Source organism: Drosophila elegans, unplaced genomic scaffold (assembly GCF_018152505.1).
Source record: "Drosophila elegans isolate 14027-0461.03 unplaced genomic scaffold, ASM1815250v1 contig_149, whole genome shotgun sequence".
NCBI classification, from domain to species: domain Eukaryota; kingdom Metazoa; phylum Arthropoda; class Insecta; order Diptera; family Drosophilidae; genus Drosophila; species Drosophila elegans.
Window position 1 is genome coordinate 14060780 of NW_024545513.1, and position 18762 is coordinate 14079541.

At 44.2% G+C, this 18762-nt stretch overlaps 3 protein-coding genes across 3 annotated transcripts in view; 2 read left to right on the forward strand and 1 right to left on the reverse strand.

Moving 5' to 3' along the window:
• LOC108140872 overlaps positions 1-18762 on the forward strand; it is a 94230-nt gene that overhangs the window by 37272 nt on the left and 38196 nt on the right.
• On the forward strand, positions 923-5707 carry LOC108140874 (aminopeptidase N). The gene is made up of 4 exons (XM_017263904.2): positions 923-1648; positions 2181-3615; positions 4186-4679; positions 4742-5707. The coding sequence occupies exons 1-4, from the start codon at positions 1044-1046 to the stop codon at positions 4992-4994; spliced, it is 2787 nt and encodes a 928-aa protein (XP_017119393.1). The 5' UTR covers positions 923-1043; the 3' UTR covers positions 4995-5707.
• LOC108140875 lies at positions 16997-18015 on the reverse strand. Its single transcript, XM_017263905.2, has one exon. The coding sequence runs from the start codon at positions 17889-17891 to the stop codon at positions 17025-17027; it is 867 nt and encodes a 288-aa protein (XP_017119394.1). The 5' UTR covers positions 17892-18015; the 3' UTR covers positions 16997-17024.

An 18762-nucleotide genomic window follows, 5' to 3' on the forward strand; every position in this document is an offset into this window, starting at 1 on the left:
ACCTGCTATATTTTTGCAGAAATCGCAAACACTTGGAGAATATCGAAAAAATAAAATTATTATACCTTTATTTGAGGACAAATTTTCCAAAAGAATAGGGAAAATTATTTATCAGGTGGAAATTTTTCCTAAAGCATAATTTAATATATTCCCTTGATTCATTTTGTCGCTGCCTAAGGACCCGTTTTTCTTCTCTCTTTCAAAGACCAGAAAAAGTTATCTATCTGTCCGAAAAAGTTAAAGGCCAGATAAACTTGACGCAAAAGCAAATTGGTTTTCTAGGCGTTTGTAATTAATTTAAACTATATATAAAATAAATCAAAGTGTGTAAGTGAGTGTGCTGCAGGGCACAAGCAAAGGATTGATTTTATTAAATCAATCTAACTCAGCAGTGAAATGCCTTCTGTACTGCTGGATAAGGCTTTTGAAATCAGTAAAATTACCCATAACAGGAAGTTCAAGCCCCTTTTATTGTTGGGTCTCACATAAACCAAATTTCCTTAGCAGGACTTTATTTGTCCGAGAAACTTTGACAGTGAAATGTAAACAAAGTGCAGACAAATAGACTTAAATGGGTCAGGTGAATACGATGTGTACATATGCTTAAATACTGCAGAATTACAGGGTATACAAACTCACAATTTAATTTTTCCGAGGACACGGTTGCTGGGTTTTCACAACTCTAAAAATTAAAATTATATATGTATATTAATATTAAATTATATAAATATATTATATATTATTATATATAAATCATCTTACATATATCATAAGTAATACACTTTGTAAACTACTATGTAGTGATTAAAGAAATATTGTCTGTTTTAAATTGTCTTAACTATAAACACATAAACAGATGACTAGCGTAATAATTCATAAGTTACTAAAACTTGTAACGCTGGGATACATCCAAATAAATAAATTTCAAATTAAACTGTTTAAAGCCAGATGCATTTTGTTCAATAGCCCTGACGAATGGCCCATTGGACACGGCCCGTTCTCAAAACAAAACAAATCACAAAAATCCACCAGTCTTCGAAGTCATGCACTTGAACTACCTGGCAATACTCACCATACTCAGGCTGCTGCAAGGTCGCTGCAAGGTCGAAAACCGCCTGCCACGGTGGGTGGTGCCGCTGCGCTACCGCCTGGACATCGTGACGCGGATCAACCAGCCGTACCAGCCCTTCGGCGGTACGGCTACCATTGAGCTGCGTTCGGAGCAGGCCACCAAGAGCCTGGTGCTCAACTCGCGGGATCTGGAGATCGGCAAGCGGCGGGCAACGACCTTGGCGGTTAAGGGGGGCAAGGCTGTGCCGGCTGCCAGGGTGGAGCTAAACACCAAACTGAACCGCTTGACCGTGCACCTGACGAGCGCTCTCAAGATCAACACCACCTACGTTTTGAAGATGGACTTCACCAGTGTCCTGAGGCGCGACAATACCGGATTCTACAGCAGCTCCTACGTGGACCACAACACCACGCTGACCCAGTGGCTGGCCGCCACCCAATTTGAGCCCAATCACGCCCGCGCGGCATTCCCCTGCTTCGACGATCCCATTTTCCGGACTCCGTTCACGATCAATCTGGCCCATCCGCATCAGTATCGCGCCCTGTCCAACATGCCCGTCCGGCGGACCATCCGCCAGTGAGTAGATTGTTTTTAAGATTCGGATTGGTGGTAAAGACACAGTGCTTTCAAGCTAGAAATTTTTGGATCCAAAAATTCGATCAAAAGATATTTAAAAATACTTTTTCTTTGTTTTTATATAATTAATATTTTTGAGCCTCTGTTTGTTGATTTTAAACAAATGTAAGGCCTAAACGTTTGTTCAACGAATTTTGTTTTGTCAGTTTTCAAGTCCTGACTTTTCAAGCTAGATCTAAAGAAATCGCAGTTTTATGTTGTTTAAAAATTAACTTAGGACTCTTAATTCAATACTCGGATAGTATAGCGCACATTTTTTGTGTCTATTGTGTCCAAATTCCAAAACTATTACTAAAACTTAAAATTAATAATAGAATTAATAGCTCTATAAATGCTAGATAGAAGTGCAGATTGAAAGAACTGTCAATAATTGGCCTACCAAAGGTACTTTAGGAAAAATTCAACATAACAAAAGTAAGCCAAGATGGAGGGATAGCGAATTTTAAAGCTGCCACCTGCAATCCATCCAAAGCGCCAGCCTGAAGGACTTCGTGTGGACGCAGTTCCTGGAGAGCCAGCCGATGCAGACGTACCTGGTGGCCTTCTCGATTAGCAAGTTCGAGCGGCCGGGCTTCACGTCCAAGGAGCGACCGAACTGCCCGATCAGCACGTGGGCCCGCCCGGACGCCCTCTCGCAGACGAAGTTCGCCAACATGGTGGTGGCGCCACTGCTCTCTTTCTACGAGGAGCTCTTCAACAGCACCTTTCGGCAGCCGAAGATCGACCAGATTGCCCTGCCGGAATTTGCCTTCGGGGCCAAGGAGAACTGGGGCCTGCCCACCTTTTCCGAGAAGTCCATCCTGTACGACAGCCGGCGGAGCTCGATGGCCGACCAGCAGGGCGTGGCACGGGCGGTGGCCGTGACGGTGGTGCACCAGTGGTTTGGCAACCTTGTCTCCGTGACCTGGTGGCACGAGATGTGGCTAAAGAACGCCTTTGCGCTGTTCCTGTCCCGCTTCGGCGTTGAGGCACTGCGTCCGGAGTGGGTCTACCTGGAGCGGCACGCGCTGCAGCTCTACCTGACGGTGCTCGACTACGATGCCCATGTGAACACCGGCCTGGTGGCGCCGCTGGTGCCGGACGAAGAGTACATCTGGGCGGCCTACAGCGAGATCGGAGAGCAAAAGGCCACCGTGCTCTTCGACATGCTGCATCGCATCATGGGCGAGGAGGCTTGGCTGTTGGGCCTGCGCCGCTACCTGTCGCTGTATGCCAATCGCAGTGCCACCTCCTCGGACTTCTGGGACGTCCTGCAGCTGCAGGTGGACCGCAACGGTCGGCTGGGCAAGGGTCTGAACATCACCCGCATTATGGAGTCGTGGCTGCATCAGCCGGGCTATCCCCTACTCACCGTCACCCGCAACTATTCGGACCGCTCGGCTCTGGTGCGCCAGCAACGGTTCTTCATCAGTCCGCAGTTACGGCAGCGGGCGTCCAAGAATCCGTGCTGGTGGGTACCGCTTAGCCATACTTGCCCCAAGTGCCTGCAGCTCAACATGACCATGAGCTACGACCCTTGGCTCACCTGCCCGATTTCGGGGACCTCGCACCGCATCATACCCGTCCGGCTGGAGAAACTGACAGCCGGACCCAACGACTGGCTGCTGCTCAATGTCCTACACTCGGCTCCGTTGCGGGTCAACTACGACGTACGCAACTGGCAGCTGCTCAACGCAACGCTATCCCATCCCACCAAGTTTCGGCTGATCAACCGCGTGAACCGCGCCCAACTGGTGGACAACCTCTTCAGTTTGGCCTGGAGCGGCGTGATGGACTACCCTATGGCCCTGGGCATCCTCGGCTACCTGAAGCACGAGGACGAGTACGTGGTGTGGGCCGCCACCAGGGTCAGCATCGAGCGGATCAACAACGTGGCCAAGCAGAACCACAACTACCGCGTGTTCAAGGTGCGTCTCCTGTGGTTTTGGTAAAACAATCGATAGCACTATCGATACTATCGAAAGTCGAACGATTTAGCAAGTATCGATTCTTTTAAAATGAAATATGTGAAACCAAATTTTCATATACAGCAGCGGTCAAACTTCTGATGTTTGACGACATTTTTAATTATGTAGCCCATATAAATTGCAGTTATTTAATTTGTTTTCTGACAAACAGTCTTTATACACTACAGCATTATACAAAACAAGTCCACTGCTTGAATATAACGTCAAAGCTGAATTTTCTGATTATGACACAGTTCCTCCAGTCTTAAAATGCCTCTAAAACTATGTTTTCAATGTATTCAACTTTGATATTTCTTGGAATCTAGAGTTTGTTGTAATCATGGAACCTCTGAACATGAAAGCCCATTAATTTATACAATTCCAAGCTATAGCTTTGTTTGGGAATTTTACTTAGGAGCACCCATTTATGATGGAAGAGTCCTAATACTTGGTGAAACTTTGTTTGTTGTTAACAGTCAATTTTTTTTTTGCATTCAATTTTACCATTTTGCCACTTTGCCCTTTGACCAGACCTTCATGCGCATCCTGGTGGAGCGCCAGTTCGAGCGGCTGCTCTCCTCGGACCTGTCGCACAGCTCCGGGAACATGAGCCACCGGCCGGTTATCCTGCGGCTGGCCTGCCAGTACGAGCTGCCCGCCTGCGTGAGCCTGGCCCGCCGCGAATTCGTGAAGGGGACGCCGGCGAAGGCCGACTGGATGACCATCCGCGAGCGGGAGACGGTCTTCTGCACGGCGGTCAAGTTTGGCACCGAGGCGGACAGGGATGCCGTGGAGTCGATGTACATGCGCTCGAACTCCGCCGCCGAGCAGGAGTCGCTGCTGACCGCCTTGGCCTGTTCGCGCAACACCTTCGCCTTGGAGCGGGTCCTCAAGTGGACGTTCGAGAGTGTGGGCGTGCGCAGGAACAACGCGAGGAGAACCTTCAAGGCGGTGGTCGCCAACACAGTGGGCTACAGACTGGCCATGAAGTATGTGAGCGCCAATGTGGATCTCATACGTAACTAGTAAGTGGCAGGGGATTAAGGCTTTCCCATCTAAGAACTGCATCTCTCCTCCCAAACCAAAGCTGCAGCAACTCCACCAACAAGTTGGTCGATCTCATGAGGCCGCTGGCCGAATGCCTGTCCACGCCGAAAGAGCTGAGCTTCATCCGCGAATTCTTCAAGACGATCCTGAAGGATATGCTCGGCATGATGCGGCTAACCAAGATACTGCTGGAACGGAGCAGCGACAACATCCACTGGCAGCGCACCAAGTTTCGGCCAATGATGAGGGCCATCCGGGACATTATCTCCTGGCGGAGACCTAAAAACGCATAAGGCACTCAGAGGGAGAGTGAATAAAAAATAAAATGAAAAAAAAATGCCAGCTACAAACTTAGGGCATTATATTTTACTACTTTATAAATTTAAACGAATATACTACGAGATCTATTAATAGTTTACTATTTAAGTACAAAAGTACCAAGACCTATGCTTCCTTCCTTGTTATTTAACGATATTCAAGGTGTTTTTTAAACAATGACTGTAGTTTTATTACCGAATGAAGTTATTGCAAAGAAAATGAGCATTCCTAAGTATACAAAATGGATATATATTTTGAAGCAAAAATATGTTAAAGTCGTTTTGTAACCGTAACCGTAGGTTTTCCCAAAGGTCTGCGACCCGTAGCTCCTCGCTTCCCTGTCACCTAACTAACGCGATCTCATAATTGGCGACTCCGTCTGTCTGCCTTCCGCTTGGTGGCAATTAGTGGGCTGCCTATCTGGTCCTGCCAGTTGCTAGTTGCCATTTTCCAACCAGCGGCATTCAGTTGCGGCATGCTGCATCATTCAGATGCGCCACGCATCGCATTGCATCGCAATAGCAACGCTACGCAACGCAACGCAAAGCAACGCAACACATCGCATTAGCAGGCCACACGAGGCATCCAACTGACAACTGACAATCGACAAGTGGCAGCTGTTGAGTGGAGGAGGTGGACGGCCTGGGAAATCGGAAAACGTTGCCTTTAAGGCGCTTAGTTCCAGCTGCCTGCTCTCTGCGGTTGCGCCAAAGGCAAAGGATCCTAATGGTTATGCAATACCCCTTGGCAGCGCCATCAGGTTTTCCCCCATTTTTTTTTTTGGGATATTTTGGGACAGTGACAGTGACAGCGACAGCGACAGTGACAGTGAAGCAGTCCCATCGTTTGCCATTCATTACCATATTGTATAGCTGGGCGGCCATGAAGAGACATCAATCAGTGCCTAATTAGCTTCTTATTTGCATCGCTTTCGGTATGCTGTTGACGGTGTGATGTCGCTTATTACGCATACGCAGTGTGGCCGGGGCCGGGGCCGGGGCAAACAAAGTGCTAATGAGGTGAGTCTCAAATTTCCCGTGCCGGATGTGGCGGTACCCTATATAAGTATATGTGCTATATACATATATCCGATGACAGAATGGAAGAGCAGAGTTTGAGCCATTATTTATTCATGAATCCCTAGGCGGATGAGAGCAAAGAAGAATTTGTCGATGAGTGAATGCAACTGTAATTTACAATTCTCTTCTTGTTGTGGTGACTGGGGTCAGGGGTCATGTGGGCAGGGGTTAGTAGGGGTGAGGGGTCAGGCGTTTGGACAGTGGCTAGCCAAGCGTCAAACGTTGGCCTGACTGTATTTACATGTTCTTGATTTGAGCCAAGTTACATCCTTCCGTCCTTCCTTTCAACCTTCGTCCTTCGTCCTTAGTGCTCTATCCCCTCTATTTTTGTTGGCCATTTGGCTGCAGCTTGCCATTGTTTGACCGGCCTTTTGTTTAAGCCTTTTTCATTATTTAAATGCAATTTTAGATGACAACCCCCTATTTCCTCTATTTTTCCTCCTTTGTTGCGTCCACTTTATTTTCCCCGGCCTTGTATTTGTCACATGAGCAACTAATTGTCTGTTCCTCGGACATTCAATACGCATGCCTCTGTCTTGGTCTCACATCCTCAGCTCTCTCAACCGGACAAAACCCGTCCTCTGCATAATCCTTTTCCATGGAAGTGAAGCCATCCAATCTCTGGAATTCCGTCTCAGACCCGGACTGTATTAATTACAGCGAGTGGGTGTGGAATGGTGCGGTGCGGTGTGGTGTGGTGACTCCGGGTGGATAGTTAGCATATTATGCTGTCTAGCTCCCTACCCATTTGCCCGGCTAATTGAAAATATTGCATACTGAAAATTGCATAAAATTAATTGCCATGCATAATCAATGAGCTTGCAGAAATAAATTGAAATTTAATTGAAATGTTGCATGTAACATAAATAAATAGTGAAGTGGCAAGCGAGAAGTTCGTAAATAATGCATGTCAAGGAAATACTAGCGCAGCACGAGTCAATTTGATTGTATATATTTTTTGTTCAAGAAAACAACACAAAATTAGGTAGATAAGTAGGGTAATTAGAGTTTCATAATATATTTATGGGCAGAAACTTCCCCTAATTTCGTATGCATTGCAGTAAAGTATTTCACAGGTATTAATTAGTTAATGTAAATAGTTAAACAAAAGCTAATTGAAAGTATTTATGTTAAACGGTGACTGGCATATCGTGAGGATTATGATGTTAATCAAATTACCTACTCTTATTCAGGATTAAATTGACCTGTTGCGAGTCTTGCAGCCTCGTTCAGGTCCAAAAGCCCCCTGAAACCATTAGCACAATTGTCATTGGCCTTAAAAATTCATCTAAATAATGTGGTTGTACTTGACCCGGCCAATTAATCCATCACAATTAGTGCTGCTCGTGTGGTGCTGGGTGGGTCACCAGAAGCCAAAGCCACACATGGTGGTGCCGTGGTGCGGTGGTGCTGCCACAGTGCTCCCAATGCTTTGATTGACTGGCAAACAGGAGCTGCTGAATCCGAATCACAGCCAGAAAAATGTATGGACAGCAAAACGCAAAAATGTACCTTAAATATTTTTAAAATTTGTACCAAAGAATATTGGACTACACTGTTCCAAATAGTACCATTACTTACTTTGAAAATTAAAACTAGTAGATAAAGTCTTAAAGTATTTCTTACAGTTTTTAAAGTATTATTTTCATAATATATGTACTTTTAATATTAAAGCTAATGGAGTTAGTTCAAATAAATTCATATTGCTTGTAGTCCAGTAATCTTGACTATTTGATCCATTCTATGGCGTTGACTGATCAAATGATGTACCTGCGTTCCACCTTAAAGTTATCATCTTTTTTCTAAGTGCAGAATCACAATCAATAACATCAGCAACCAATGGGAAAACCAACAGCATTTCGCCTGCTGATGTTGACATTGATGCGGATGCGAATACGGATGCCGAGGCGGATGCGGATGCGGAGGAAAATGCTGATCCTGATGGCCCTCATGGAGTCCGCACTTTCTGTTTGCCTTTCTGATTATCATTGCATATTTCGGGGCCCCGCTCGTACCACTTTCGGTTACTCCCCGTGGAGCTGCTGTCCGTCTGTGGTTGAACTTGGTTTTTCCGGCACTTCCTCCTTATTTTTTGCCGCCGTTAGAGAGTTTCCACTGCCGTCTGTCCGCTGGATAAGCCTTTTGGCAACATGAAATGTAAAAATATTATTTCAATACGTGCAGTGCAGTTTGAGTCTGTGTGTGTGTGTGTGTTTGAATGTTTTCTGCATTTGAATTGTTGTTTATATATCGTTTCGCTTGGTTTCCATGCACCCTGCAAATAAAATAAAGTATGTTGGCATTGCAAAAGAATTTATGTAAAGCTAGGTATGTAAAATATAAAAACAAAACTATAATGGGGTATATTTCTGGAAGAATGCTGAAAATTTCAACTTGCAGGTCACACTGCATTTCCAAAATGTTCGAGAGCGAATCAACAAAGGTGATTAAAACATTAAAATTAACAATAAATAACGACTTATAAATAAATTATGTTAGCAACAGTTCGCAGAGGAGAAAGGGAAATGTTCGTTACCATCGATAAAATTGAAAGTGACAAAATCGATAACCAAAATTATCGATGTTCTCCCAATCCAACTAAAAGGTATCACTGGGACGATTCCTTCCGGATTTTCGCCATATTTGCTGCGCTGTTAACGCCATTTTGTTGTGTAATGGCTCAGAAGTTTGTTCGCCCTATCTGCCCCACACGGGTCGGCTGAGTGTTTTGTGCTTTTTATCGCTTTGTTCACTTTCAAGTGCCAGATGAGTAAGTCAGCAGGAGGAAGTGAGATGGAGCAGTGGCCAGGACATGGCTGGACATTTTAATATTTATTAATTTACGCCGTGTTTGCTCAGCTCTCCGCTGAAGCGCACCAATTTCGGTCAATGATTTACTGTCGTTCGGAACAAAAGCATCGGGGATACAATGTAATACATAGTCCTATGTATACGTATACACACGTGTATGGACACGACTCCTATATAGTGCCAAAATTGCATTGTAAATGAGTAATTTTGTCATCGGAAGTCGGTTTGTTTGCCTTTTCGGGCCTGTAAGCACGTTTGTTCGACATTCATTATGCACGATTCCAATTAATTGATTTTTTTTTCCAATTACCGGAGATTTTCCGGGTAAATGCTCGCACTAAGCGCTTAGCTGATGAGGCTAACATTTTTACGCTCTATGCACATTTAAATTGCATACAAAGGACGATATTTAGGCGAACACAATATGCTTTTAGTTTGGAATTATTCAGAATAACCAGTCCGTTAACTATATTCTTGAACTAATGTTTTTATTTTTATTTAGCTGATTTGAAAAGAAAACTACTACTAATGGTTATCGTTTAAAAATTTAATTTAAATAATCTTCTGTTTTATTTTTCTTAATTGCCAATTGAATGCATGTGAAAAGCGTATTAATTTGGACATTTCCGTTTTGATTGTGGCTTCTCTCATTGCATTGACTGTTCATCATAAAATTCATCTTCCTAATTGCGCAAAAACATTTCCAAAAATTACCTCTTTCATTTGTCATTAGCCAATTAGTTAGATATACATTACATTAGAGTCATTTTCTATTAGCTGCAACACAGAACTAAATTGCTTTTGAAACTGAATGTGCCTTGTACATTTGAAAGCCAAAAACATTTCCATTGCATTTCACGAGTAAATTAATCATCGTTAAATTACGTCCAATTAATATCAAATTTAATTTGATTTGATTTGATATCCTCTTACACGAATATTACGAAATGCATTACAACTCAATTATTTTAACAAAACGTGTTATAAGCCAGCTTGATTTGTTTTGAATATAAAGGCTCAACTTATTTTAATGACTGTGGATTTCCCATTGATTTTAATGTGCTAGCAAGCATATAAATGTGTACATGCATAAAGAAAGCCAGCCAACACAGCTAATATGTAATAATGCAATATATTTTATTGTCTATTCAAACTTTTTGTTTCCCGTAAAAAAACTGGACTATTTTAATAAGCCGCTTATTTTATTATGCACCCAGAGAAAAATCATGGTAGCTCCAAATATTTTCACTTTGAATTAAATATTTTTGGTACTGATTAATCACCGAGTGTTGTTGTGTTAAAAAAAAACTTGTGCACTGGAACCTGTTCTTAAACTTAAAGACTGAGATTATGTTTTCGTTATCTTTTTCTTATTGATTAATGATATTTAAGACAAGGCAACACTGCGTATGAGTAATTAAACTGGACAGACAGGGAAAAATGATCCTTCAAACTGAAAAAAAGGACTATTGATACACCAATAACCTGGGAGCTGAGCCCATTTCTTTAATCACATATTGACGATGAGTGACTTGCATCATCTCGCTTAAATATCACACTGCATGCCATTTTCCACCTGCATTCCATTTTCCACCTGCATTCCATTTTCCACCCCATTTCCCATTGCTCGTGATTTTCTAAAAGTGGTGGCACTTTGCATTTTATTGCCTCGACGTTTTAATAAATGTTTATGTGTGTGTCTGCGTTTATCTCTCCGGATGATATGGGCGGAAAGGGGGCGTGGCTATTGGGTGGAAGAAAGAGATGGGTAATATGACCGGGCAGCGAGTGCAGTGTAATAAGCATCGAAATCGCTTGGTTAAGCTCTTGTAATTATTTCTCATTCGATATTTATGCGCCCGAGAGCATGCTGCACTTTCCCGCCCGCCGTGTTTTTGCTCGCTTTTCCCCGCTTTTCCTACGCTTTTTCCCGCTGCCTTGCTCCGATTTTCCCGCTCCGATTCGCCTTTGTTCGGGGCGAGCATTTAATTGAGGTTTATGCGCGCACTAAGTGCGGCCTCCAAAAACTTTTCAAGAGTAGGCAGGCGGGTGGAAAAAAGTCCTGGCAAGTGGAAAGTGGCTTAAAGTAATTTAATTATGACAAATTGGATTAGCAGAGGGGTGGAATGGGCCGAGGTCGCAGCGCTTTGTGCTTATTTTTTTTTTAATTTATTTTTTTAATGCATGCATTCAAGCGTCGGCTTGTGTGTTTTTTCACGTGTGTGTTGGGTGTATGTGTGTGACCTTTATCCGGTTTCACTTGCACAACATGAAAAAGTGTGTGTGTGTGTGTGTGTGCGTCTATGCAACTGACATTAAAAACAATTTTAATGCATTTTAATAGCCGCTCGCACGAAAAGTGGAAACTGCAATGGCCCAACCTCAGCATCGGCGCCATCATCAGTTGTTGTCACTTAATTTATGGCATTTTAAATGCAATTTACTGCCTCTGCAGGCAGTACTCGGTACTCAGTACTCGGTACTCGGTACTCACAAAACTCGAGTGCTCAAGGCTGGCTCTGAGTTGCGAAAGTGTGGCGTGGCATGGCGTGTCGTGTCGTGTCGTGCCGGAATGTCAGAAACTATTATGGGCTTCCTGCCACACACCAAACTTCAACAATCAGGGCCCCAAAAGTTGTACTGCTCCAGTCCCCGCCCCGAATCCCGGAATCCCGGAATCCCATCTAAGATATATAACCACAGCCGGGGCAAATCCCCAACATGTATATTGTATCTTGGACCATTGTTTGCTTGCCCTGCCACTCAAACCACTAGACACTCAGCACTCGGCACTCGGCAGTTGCCAGTTTGTTTGTTTGTCCGCACCTCCGCTTTTGGTCTCCGGACTCGGATTCGGAATCGGATCCTGCTCTGGCTTACTTTAATTGTTAGTTTGGCCTATGGCTTCATCATTTTCGTCGCCCGCCCTGACCACAAATCATATTTTGCCCCAGGGGAGCGGCTCACTTAAGGTGTCCTCCGACTTTGTCTTCCCTGGCGACGCAGTCGTTCTGCGGCCTGTCCAGCAAGACGCAAAGCAAACGCACAGGGAGGATGGGTAAATGTAATCAAAACCAAATTGCTAAAATTATTATTTAATTAATATGGGGCCGGCTGTGATTTGCCTTCCAATGATAGACTGCGGCGCCATATGGCTGGCCAGGGGACTAAAACATTATGCCGCATTGGCAAACCCACGTACAACAGTTTCGAGCATTAATTGCACAGCATTTCAATGGCAGTGTTCAGATCTCCATGCTGGATGGTGTTTTGCCAGTGCTGAGTGCTTAGATTAATATATTGCATTGAGATCCATTGCTTAGCGATGAAGACAAAATGTATTTCCTAAACTTAAGCTTGAAGGAACAGGAAATTGGACAATTTTAAATGTAAGACTCTTTTAGGAACTATGCTGCTACATGGCAATACACTATTACAAGCTATCGAAATTAACACTTCGAAATGACATATCGACCAAGATATCGTTCGTAATATCTAAAATATCGTATTGCTACAAATATCGAAACTTTAAATATCGCCAAATGTGGCTCCTATTGACTTGATATCGGTTTTATCGAAGACATTTCTACATTTATATGTATTAAGACGGGAATACCAAAGTTACAACAAAAAGACTCTTCAGGAATAAATTTGTTTGAAAAATCGCCCAAAAAACCCAAAAAACACATTAAAAACTTGTTTTTTGTGTTAATACCTTGGGTAATAATGGTGAAATGTTCGAATGTCATACACCGTTGAACTCGTAATAAAATTTCCAATCGAGTGGCATTCACAGTTAAAATTTTTTCAGATTTTCGAATTTCTGCAAAAAATGATGATGTAGCCCTTACAAAAAAGTCAGAAATATGAGTATAGATATATCAAAAGACGATCACATTACAAAACTGTTGATATTAATATTGATTGCTGCCTGAGTTTTTGAAACGAAACGGATATAGCGATATATTGTGTAGCTGGTCATCGTTCTTTTCGAAAATAGCAGGATATCTTAAGGGGTCTCTTCAGGTAAGTTAGCCGCCCTTGGAGGGGCGTGGGAGGAAACAGAAGTGGGGGGAGGGGATGCAGGTGGAAAAGCAATGGCCGGCAATAACTCAATGACTAAATCAATTGACGCTCTCGACCACTCTGGCAGGGCGTCGAAAGTGGAGCTTATACACCGTCATGGCCGGCACCAGTACCTATCCCACCGCCTCCGAAAAGTTTCTTGGCCAGCTGGCGTTGTTCTTGCCAATCCTCGAGTACTGCAGCATCCCTTGTGCCACTCGACAGCTTCAAAACAAAAAGTCAAATTGAATTACTTTTGCAACATGGCAGCCACTCATTGTTGTTCGGAAGCAGTTGTTGTTGCCGCTGCCATTATCCTTGTAGTGTTTCCGTACAACAGTGGCAACAGCACCTGGCCAGCGGCATGGGCGGTGGAACAGAAGTTTGCAACCTGCCAACCTCCGTTCAGCCACCACCAACCACCCACGACCACGTCCTCCTCCGATTTCACCTTCGCCGGTCCATTCGAGTGAAAGGCTATTGAAAGAAGAGTCCTTGGAAGCCGGGTGGGCACTCCTCCTCGAGGACGGTGGATTGGCCAGCACTTGGCCAGCTATCTCCAGGAGGCTACCAGGCTGCCAGGCTGCACTGCGTCGGCACTGCGTCGGCATCCGAGCATCAATGTGGAGACACCGACAAAAAAATTCCATCACAATTGACTTGCTCCCCCAATAAACTTTTCAATTTGTCCATGCTACTTGCTTATGTTATTATCCCTGCAGATGGTATTATGATATGGTTAATTGCTTATTTGTATGCCATAGAAAACTAATTCAAACATTTAATGTTGTAGGTGCCACAAATTAGTCAAAAAGGCGTGTAAAAGTATACATTTCAAATCTTAAAATCCAGTTTAAATAGACATTTCAATTGAAACCTATTTTCAAAGGACAAAAGTCAAGTATACATGTATCGTTTCCGGATAAATCGAATAAATCACATCAGAAATTCAAATCACATAAAAAAAAGAATGTTAAAATGGAAACCAAATAAAATATATTTCACGAACCACACAAATAGCTAATACCAATCGAAAATTGTTCGCAGTGCAGGCCATGAAGAAGGAAACTTGGTGTGCCTTGTAAGCAGAAGTGTGCGAACTTCCGAGATGCAACGGAATATGTGGCCGGGGGCAGGGTCGTCGAAAAGTTGCAAAGGTGGGCGGGACGGGGCTTTTAAACGCCGTCGCACAATGGCTAGCGGACGATGCAAACATTTCGCTGCATAAGTTGCCGAGCAGCTGCCCCTCAGTTATACATTCCCACCGTCCTATTCACTTTATGTATATAAGGTATAGTATCCTCTGTCTCGCCTCCAACTTTTGCCAGGCGTCCAGAGTCTTTGTCTGCCCTCATACAATGCAAGTTAATTCAGAACCGGCTTGGGTAACAGCTGCTCCCACCACGCCCCCTTCCGCCCATGCCGCTCCCTTTTGTGGCAGCGCCGTCAACAACTTGTTGGCGTTGTTTCCTGTCAATCAGCACCAAGCCACCCAGCCACCCAGTCCCCCAGCCCATGGCACTCCCACCATTCAGCCTGCATTGTTTGTGGCAGGAACAGAGGGGGAAAAAAATGAAAAAAAATTAAAGACAAGGAAAACATAATCTAAATTTTGTAATTGTCCCAGGAAGGACCGAAGGACCTCGTTGCCCCGAGCGGAGCTTTGCAAAGGACGGGCTGGATGAGTTCAGTTGGATTTGTTGGCAGTCAGTCATTTTCATTTCGTTCATTCGCTCATTCGCTCATCTCTGACTTCGGCTGTCCTGTCCTGTCCTGTCCTGTCCTGTTCCAGGCAGTCATCTCTCCCCACATGACCCGTCGTGTTATCCCCTCTAATACAATATCTTCCACTCAATTTGATGATGTCCATCCAATCCAATTTTCCTGCCGCTCCCTCCCCTTTAATTCCCGCTGGATGCCTCCTCGAAGCACTAAGTCCCCAGTCCCGACCTGCCTCCAGGTTCATTCGAGTAGCTTTCAATCCGATTTGAACTCTTTCCAAGCATTACTTCTCTTCCAGCATTCACCTTAATCATGTAATTTTCTCTTTTGTACAGGAGAATTAGAGTTTCTTTGCCAGCTTGTGTCATATCAATTGTTATTGCTGCTTCACTCAGTTGAGTCTTAGATCAAAGACTTCAACTTTGAGGTCAATTCTCGTCGGTCAACTTGAGCAGAATATGCAGCCATGTTTGCAATATTGTATTTCGATTGAAAGGGACAGCTTAAGTGCTGGTTACTCAATTGATCTGGGCTATGTTTGGTTTTGGTTTTTAATAAACTGACAACAGTTTGTTGCTAATAATTGTGTAGATTTTTTATTTAACGTTTATTTTCTCTTGTAGCTCAAATCAAATAACCAAAAAGCTGGGCTAGAGAAAACAAAATGATCTAGTTAATGTAAATTAGGAATGAACTTAAATAAAGTTTAGTGCTTTAGTACTTAAATACTACTACTGCTACAGAGGGCAAAGTTTGAATCAGGCTTGTTTTGTCCAAATTGAACCATGTTTCGTTTGAAATGTTGCTCTTTCCCCAAGCCAAGTGATTATCCGAGTTGATTGGACTTTCTGTTCGATCGAAAGGACGTCGCAGCGCTGAAAGTTCGTTGTTTTTTTTCGATTCGTTTCGGAATGCAGGAAACTGACTGGCTGGGAAAATTGGGTCAGGGCATGGACCAAGCGGCGGCAACTGGGTCAGCGAAATAAATAATGAAAATCGTTGCCAACGGCAGGGCAAACAAAACGGCGGCAACAACTCAGCTCAACTCAACTCAACTCAACTCGAGTTGCAACACGCGCGCTAAGCGGCTGCATTAAAAGGCCACTCGCAAACACGGCCAGGCGCCAAAAAGGGGGTGGCAAATATGAAAACAATGCATCAGGGTTGGGATAAAGCCACCGCCTCACAACCCCACAGTCCCACATTTTCCCCATTTTTACTTTCTGTAGGCTCACAATATCGAAATGGTGAACAAAAAAAATGGAGAGCATTTTTGTTGTTGGCAGGCTAAAGCTGGCAACAAATGATGAAATGCTAGAAAGCATTAAACTGCAACAGAGTGAGGGTTGCAAAATGGGGGTTTCCATTGGCGGAGGGGGGTGGGGCACTCCTGAAGTGGGCGCTTGATTACACTGAAATGCACTCAAAAGTGGCGAACGAAGCGATGCCGCCAGCGAATGCAATCGAATGGGCAACGGCAACAACAGCTACACATATACAACACCCCTTGAATGTGCCAAGCCCCCCATACACACACACACACACACACACACACACACTCACACACACACACATATGCAGAGAGCCCAAAGGCTGCGCCAAAAAGTTCGACAAATTACATTTAAGTGACGCAAAAGTTAAGTGAAACTCATTGCGAAAATCGCGGATAGATGTGGAGCGCCCATAAAAGTGGGTGGTGGGTTAAGCTAGATGGGTGTTGGGTGGTGGGTGGTGGGTGGTGGGTGGTGCTAGGGCTAGCGGCGCCACACGACTAAGTGCTTTGGCTTGCCGAATGTAGGCACTTGAACTATTTCTGTGTTCTCGCCCACTTACATACGCGTCGGTTGTTGTTTATGGCTTGGGGATGCTTCTGAAGGCCCTGATTGCGGATTTGAAAAAGGGGGTAAAGGGGAGAAAAAACAGATATGAAAGACTTGGATACAGATACCACATACAAATGATCAACGAGTCTTTACCACGCTGACCAGGAAAAAAAACTATTAATTTTCCATTAAAATTAATACTTCGAACCATTTGGTATTCAGAACTTCCACTTAATAACAAATTTGTATTATTCCTGAGGATTTGACTTATTTAGAGACAGATTGCAGGAATACTTTACAATTTGGCTACAATTTTCAGATTATCTGCAGACAAAGACTTAAGTTTGATTTACATCAAAGCTGTAGCAAAATTGATAAACAAGCTTTTAAGCAGCCTACAATTTCTCCATATTTGAAAAGCTTTTAGGCAAGTCTTTACAGAGCGAGCTTAATATGTTAGATAAACATTCGCTGATATTAACTCTTTCATTACTCTGCACTTTATTTAAACTTTTGATAACGATGTGAGACAAGACTTGGTGGGGCCCCGCTTTTTACTCTTTGCCACCCCATGGGTGATGGCCTTGGTACCTAGCGAGGCTGGCTGGTCCTGAGCTCCCGCCGACGCTCGAACTGGTGGCTCCCAGATGACCTTGGCCGGATAGACGATCACCCGGTGCTGGCCAGCATGCATAATCACCTCAAAGTGGTGGTACCTGGCCAGCACCACGTGCGGCTGCTTTGCCTGGAGGAACTCCTGGACGGGAGTGAGCGGAATTCCCTGGCAGTTGATGTAGACGACGACGAGGTCCAGATATAGGGCCGCCTCGTAGACGGTGGCCATTTTGGCGCCCCAGACGGCACCACTTACGAACGGCACCCGCTCCCTGGCCAGGAGGCCGGGCAACTCGGAGGCGTGGCGGAAGGTGTGTAGCGTCACCATAGAGCAGGGTCTCGATCCGCCGAAGAAACTGTGGTCGAACTCGCACACGATCATGGGCGAGTCTTGGGTCATCTTGTACCGGAAGCGGATGTCGTCCGGCGTCAGCATGCCGACCACTTCCGCCTGCAGGCAGTCCACCATCTCGAGGGCCTGGCGGTAGTGGGCGTGGCCGGCCGCCTGGCGGTGCATGTGCTCCATGGAGCCGCGCACACGCCCAACGAAGCCCTCGCGCATCGTCTCGTGCACAAAGACACTGACCACCAGGCCAGGTGCAAAGGGCTGCTTTAGGGAGCGCAGAAGCGGCTGGATCGCCGTGTCCACGTCGGCCTTCTGGCAGATGACCAGCAGGGTGGGATCCTGCCAGGACACATCGCTGCCATCGCCGGGGAAGTCCGGGATTCGCCAAGTGTACGGAGTGTGCTTGGGCATCGCAACTTCCAGTTAAACACGAGAATCACTAAACGAGAACTACAGCCAGAAAAGATATCACTTTGAGATTTGGACAGTTTTTGATATATTCGGTCTGAATTTTCACTTGTTTTGCTTGTGCCGAGCGTTTTAAGTCATCGTGACCCGAGGCGTGTTCTTAATCCGACTAGAGTGCCACACAGGTGACAAATTGTCGGTAAACATTCCTAAAAATACATGGCACTGGCTTGGTTGGCTTATAAAATTACAATTTTCTCTGTTTATTTAGCCACTTGGGAACGACAACATTTTTTTTGTAAGCATTTGGTTTTTTAAATTTAATTTAGTCACCTATTTGCTTCACATAGTTTTTTTTCGGAATATTCAACTATCAAGTGTGATAAATTATATGAAAATAATAATGTCATAAATAAGCAAATTAACTAAATCAACATTTATAGTTTACAAAATGAGTATGTAATGAAACAAAATCGAAAAGGGACTTAAACTTATTGTAAGAAATTCACGCCAAACTACAATACATTAATTTCAAGTCAAAATAAAAATAACAGCTTAAAATGACTTAAGCAAACAAAGCCACTAATAGATAATAAATATAGGTAATCGCTTTAAATATAATATTTTCCATGTCTTATATAATACACATGTCCTGACCGAAATGTCTCATTGATAACTCAATCTTGGTGTTCCAACAAATTCAGTCAGGCGCACAGCTTACAGCATGTACATCTTTCTCGCTGTTCTGCACTCTACTCCTGGCTTGAATATTAGTTTCTCGGCTAGGAAATGAACGTTGACTGCTGTCCTGTTCCATCCATTGCCGGCATCTATCCATCACTGCCACTTGGCAAAGGAAATGGAGACATGGAGA

What these genes read in the sequence shown, in the direction of transcription:
- LOC108140874 (XM_017263904.2), top strand. Translation starts at nt 1,044, where the DNA reads ATGCACTTGAACTACCTGGCAATACTCACCATACTCAGGCTGCTGCAA. An exon ending in GTCCGGCGGACCATCCGCCA is followed by an intron (nt 1,649 to 2,180) that starts GTGAGTAGATTG and finishes ATCCATCCAAAG; the next exon opens with CGCCAGCCTGAAGGACTTCG. An exon ending in GTGGATCTCATACGTAACTA is followed by an intron (nt 4,680 to 4,741) that starts GTAAGTGGCAGG and finishes CCCAAACCAAAG; the next exon opens with CTGCAGCAACTCCACCAACA.
- LOC108140875 (XM_017263905.2), bottom strand. Translation starts at nt 17,891, where the DNA reads ATGCCCAAGCACACTCCGTACACTTGGCGAATCCCGGACTTCCCCGGC.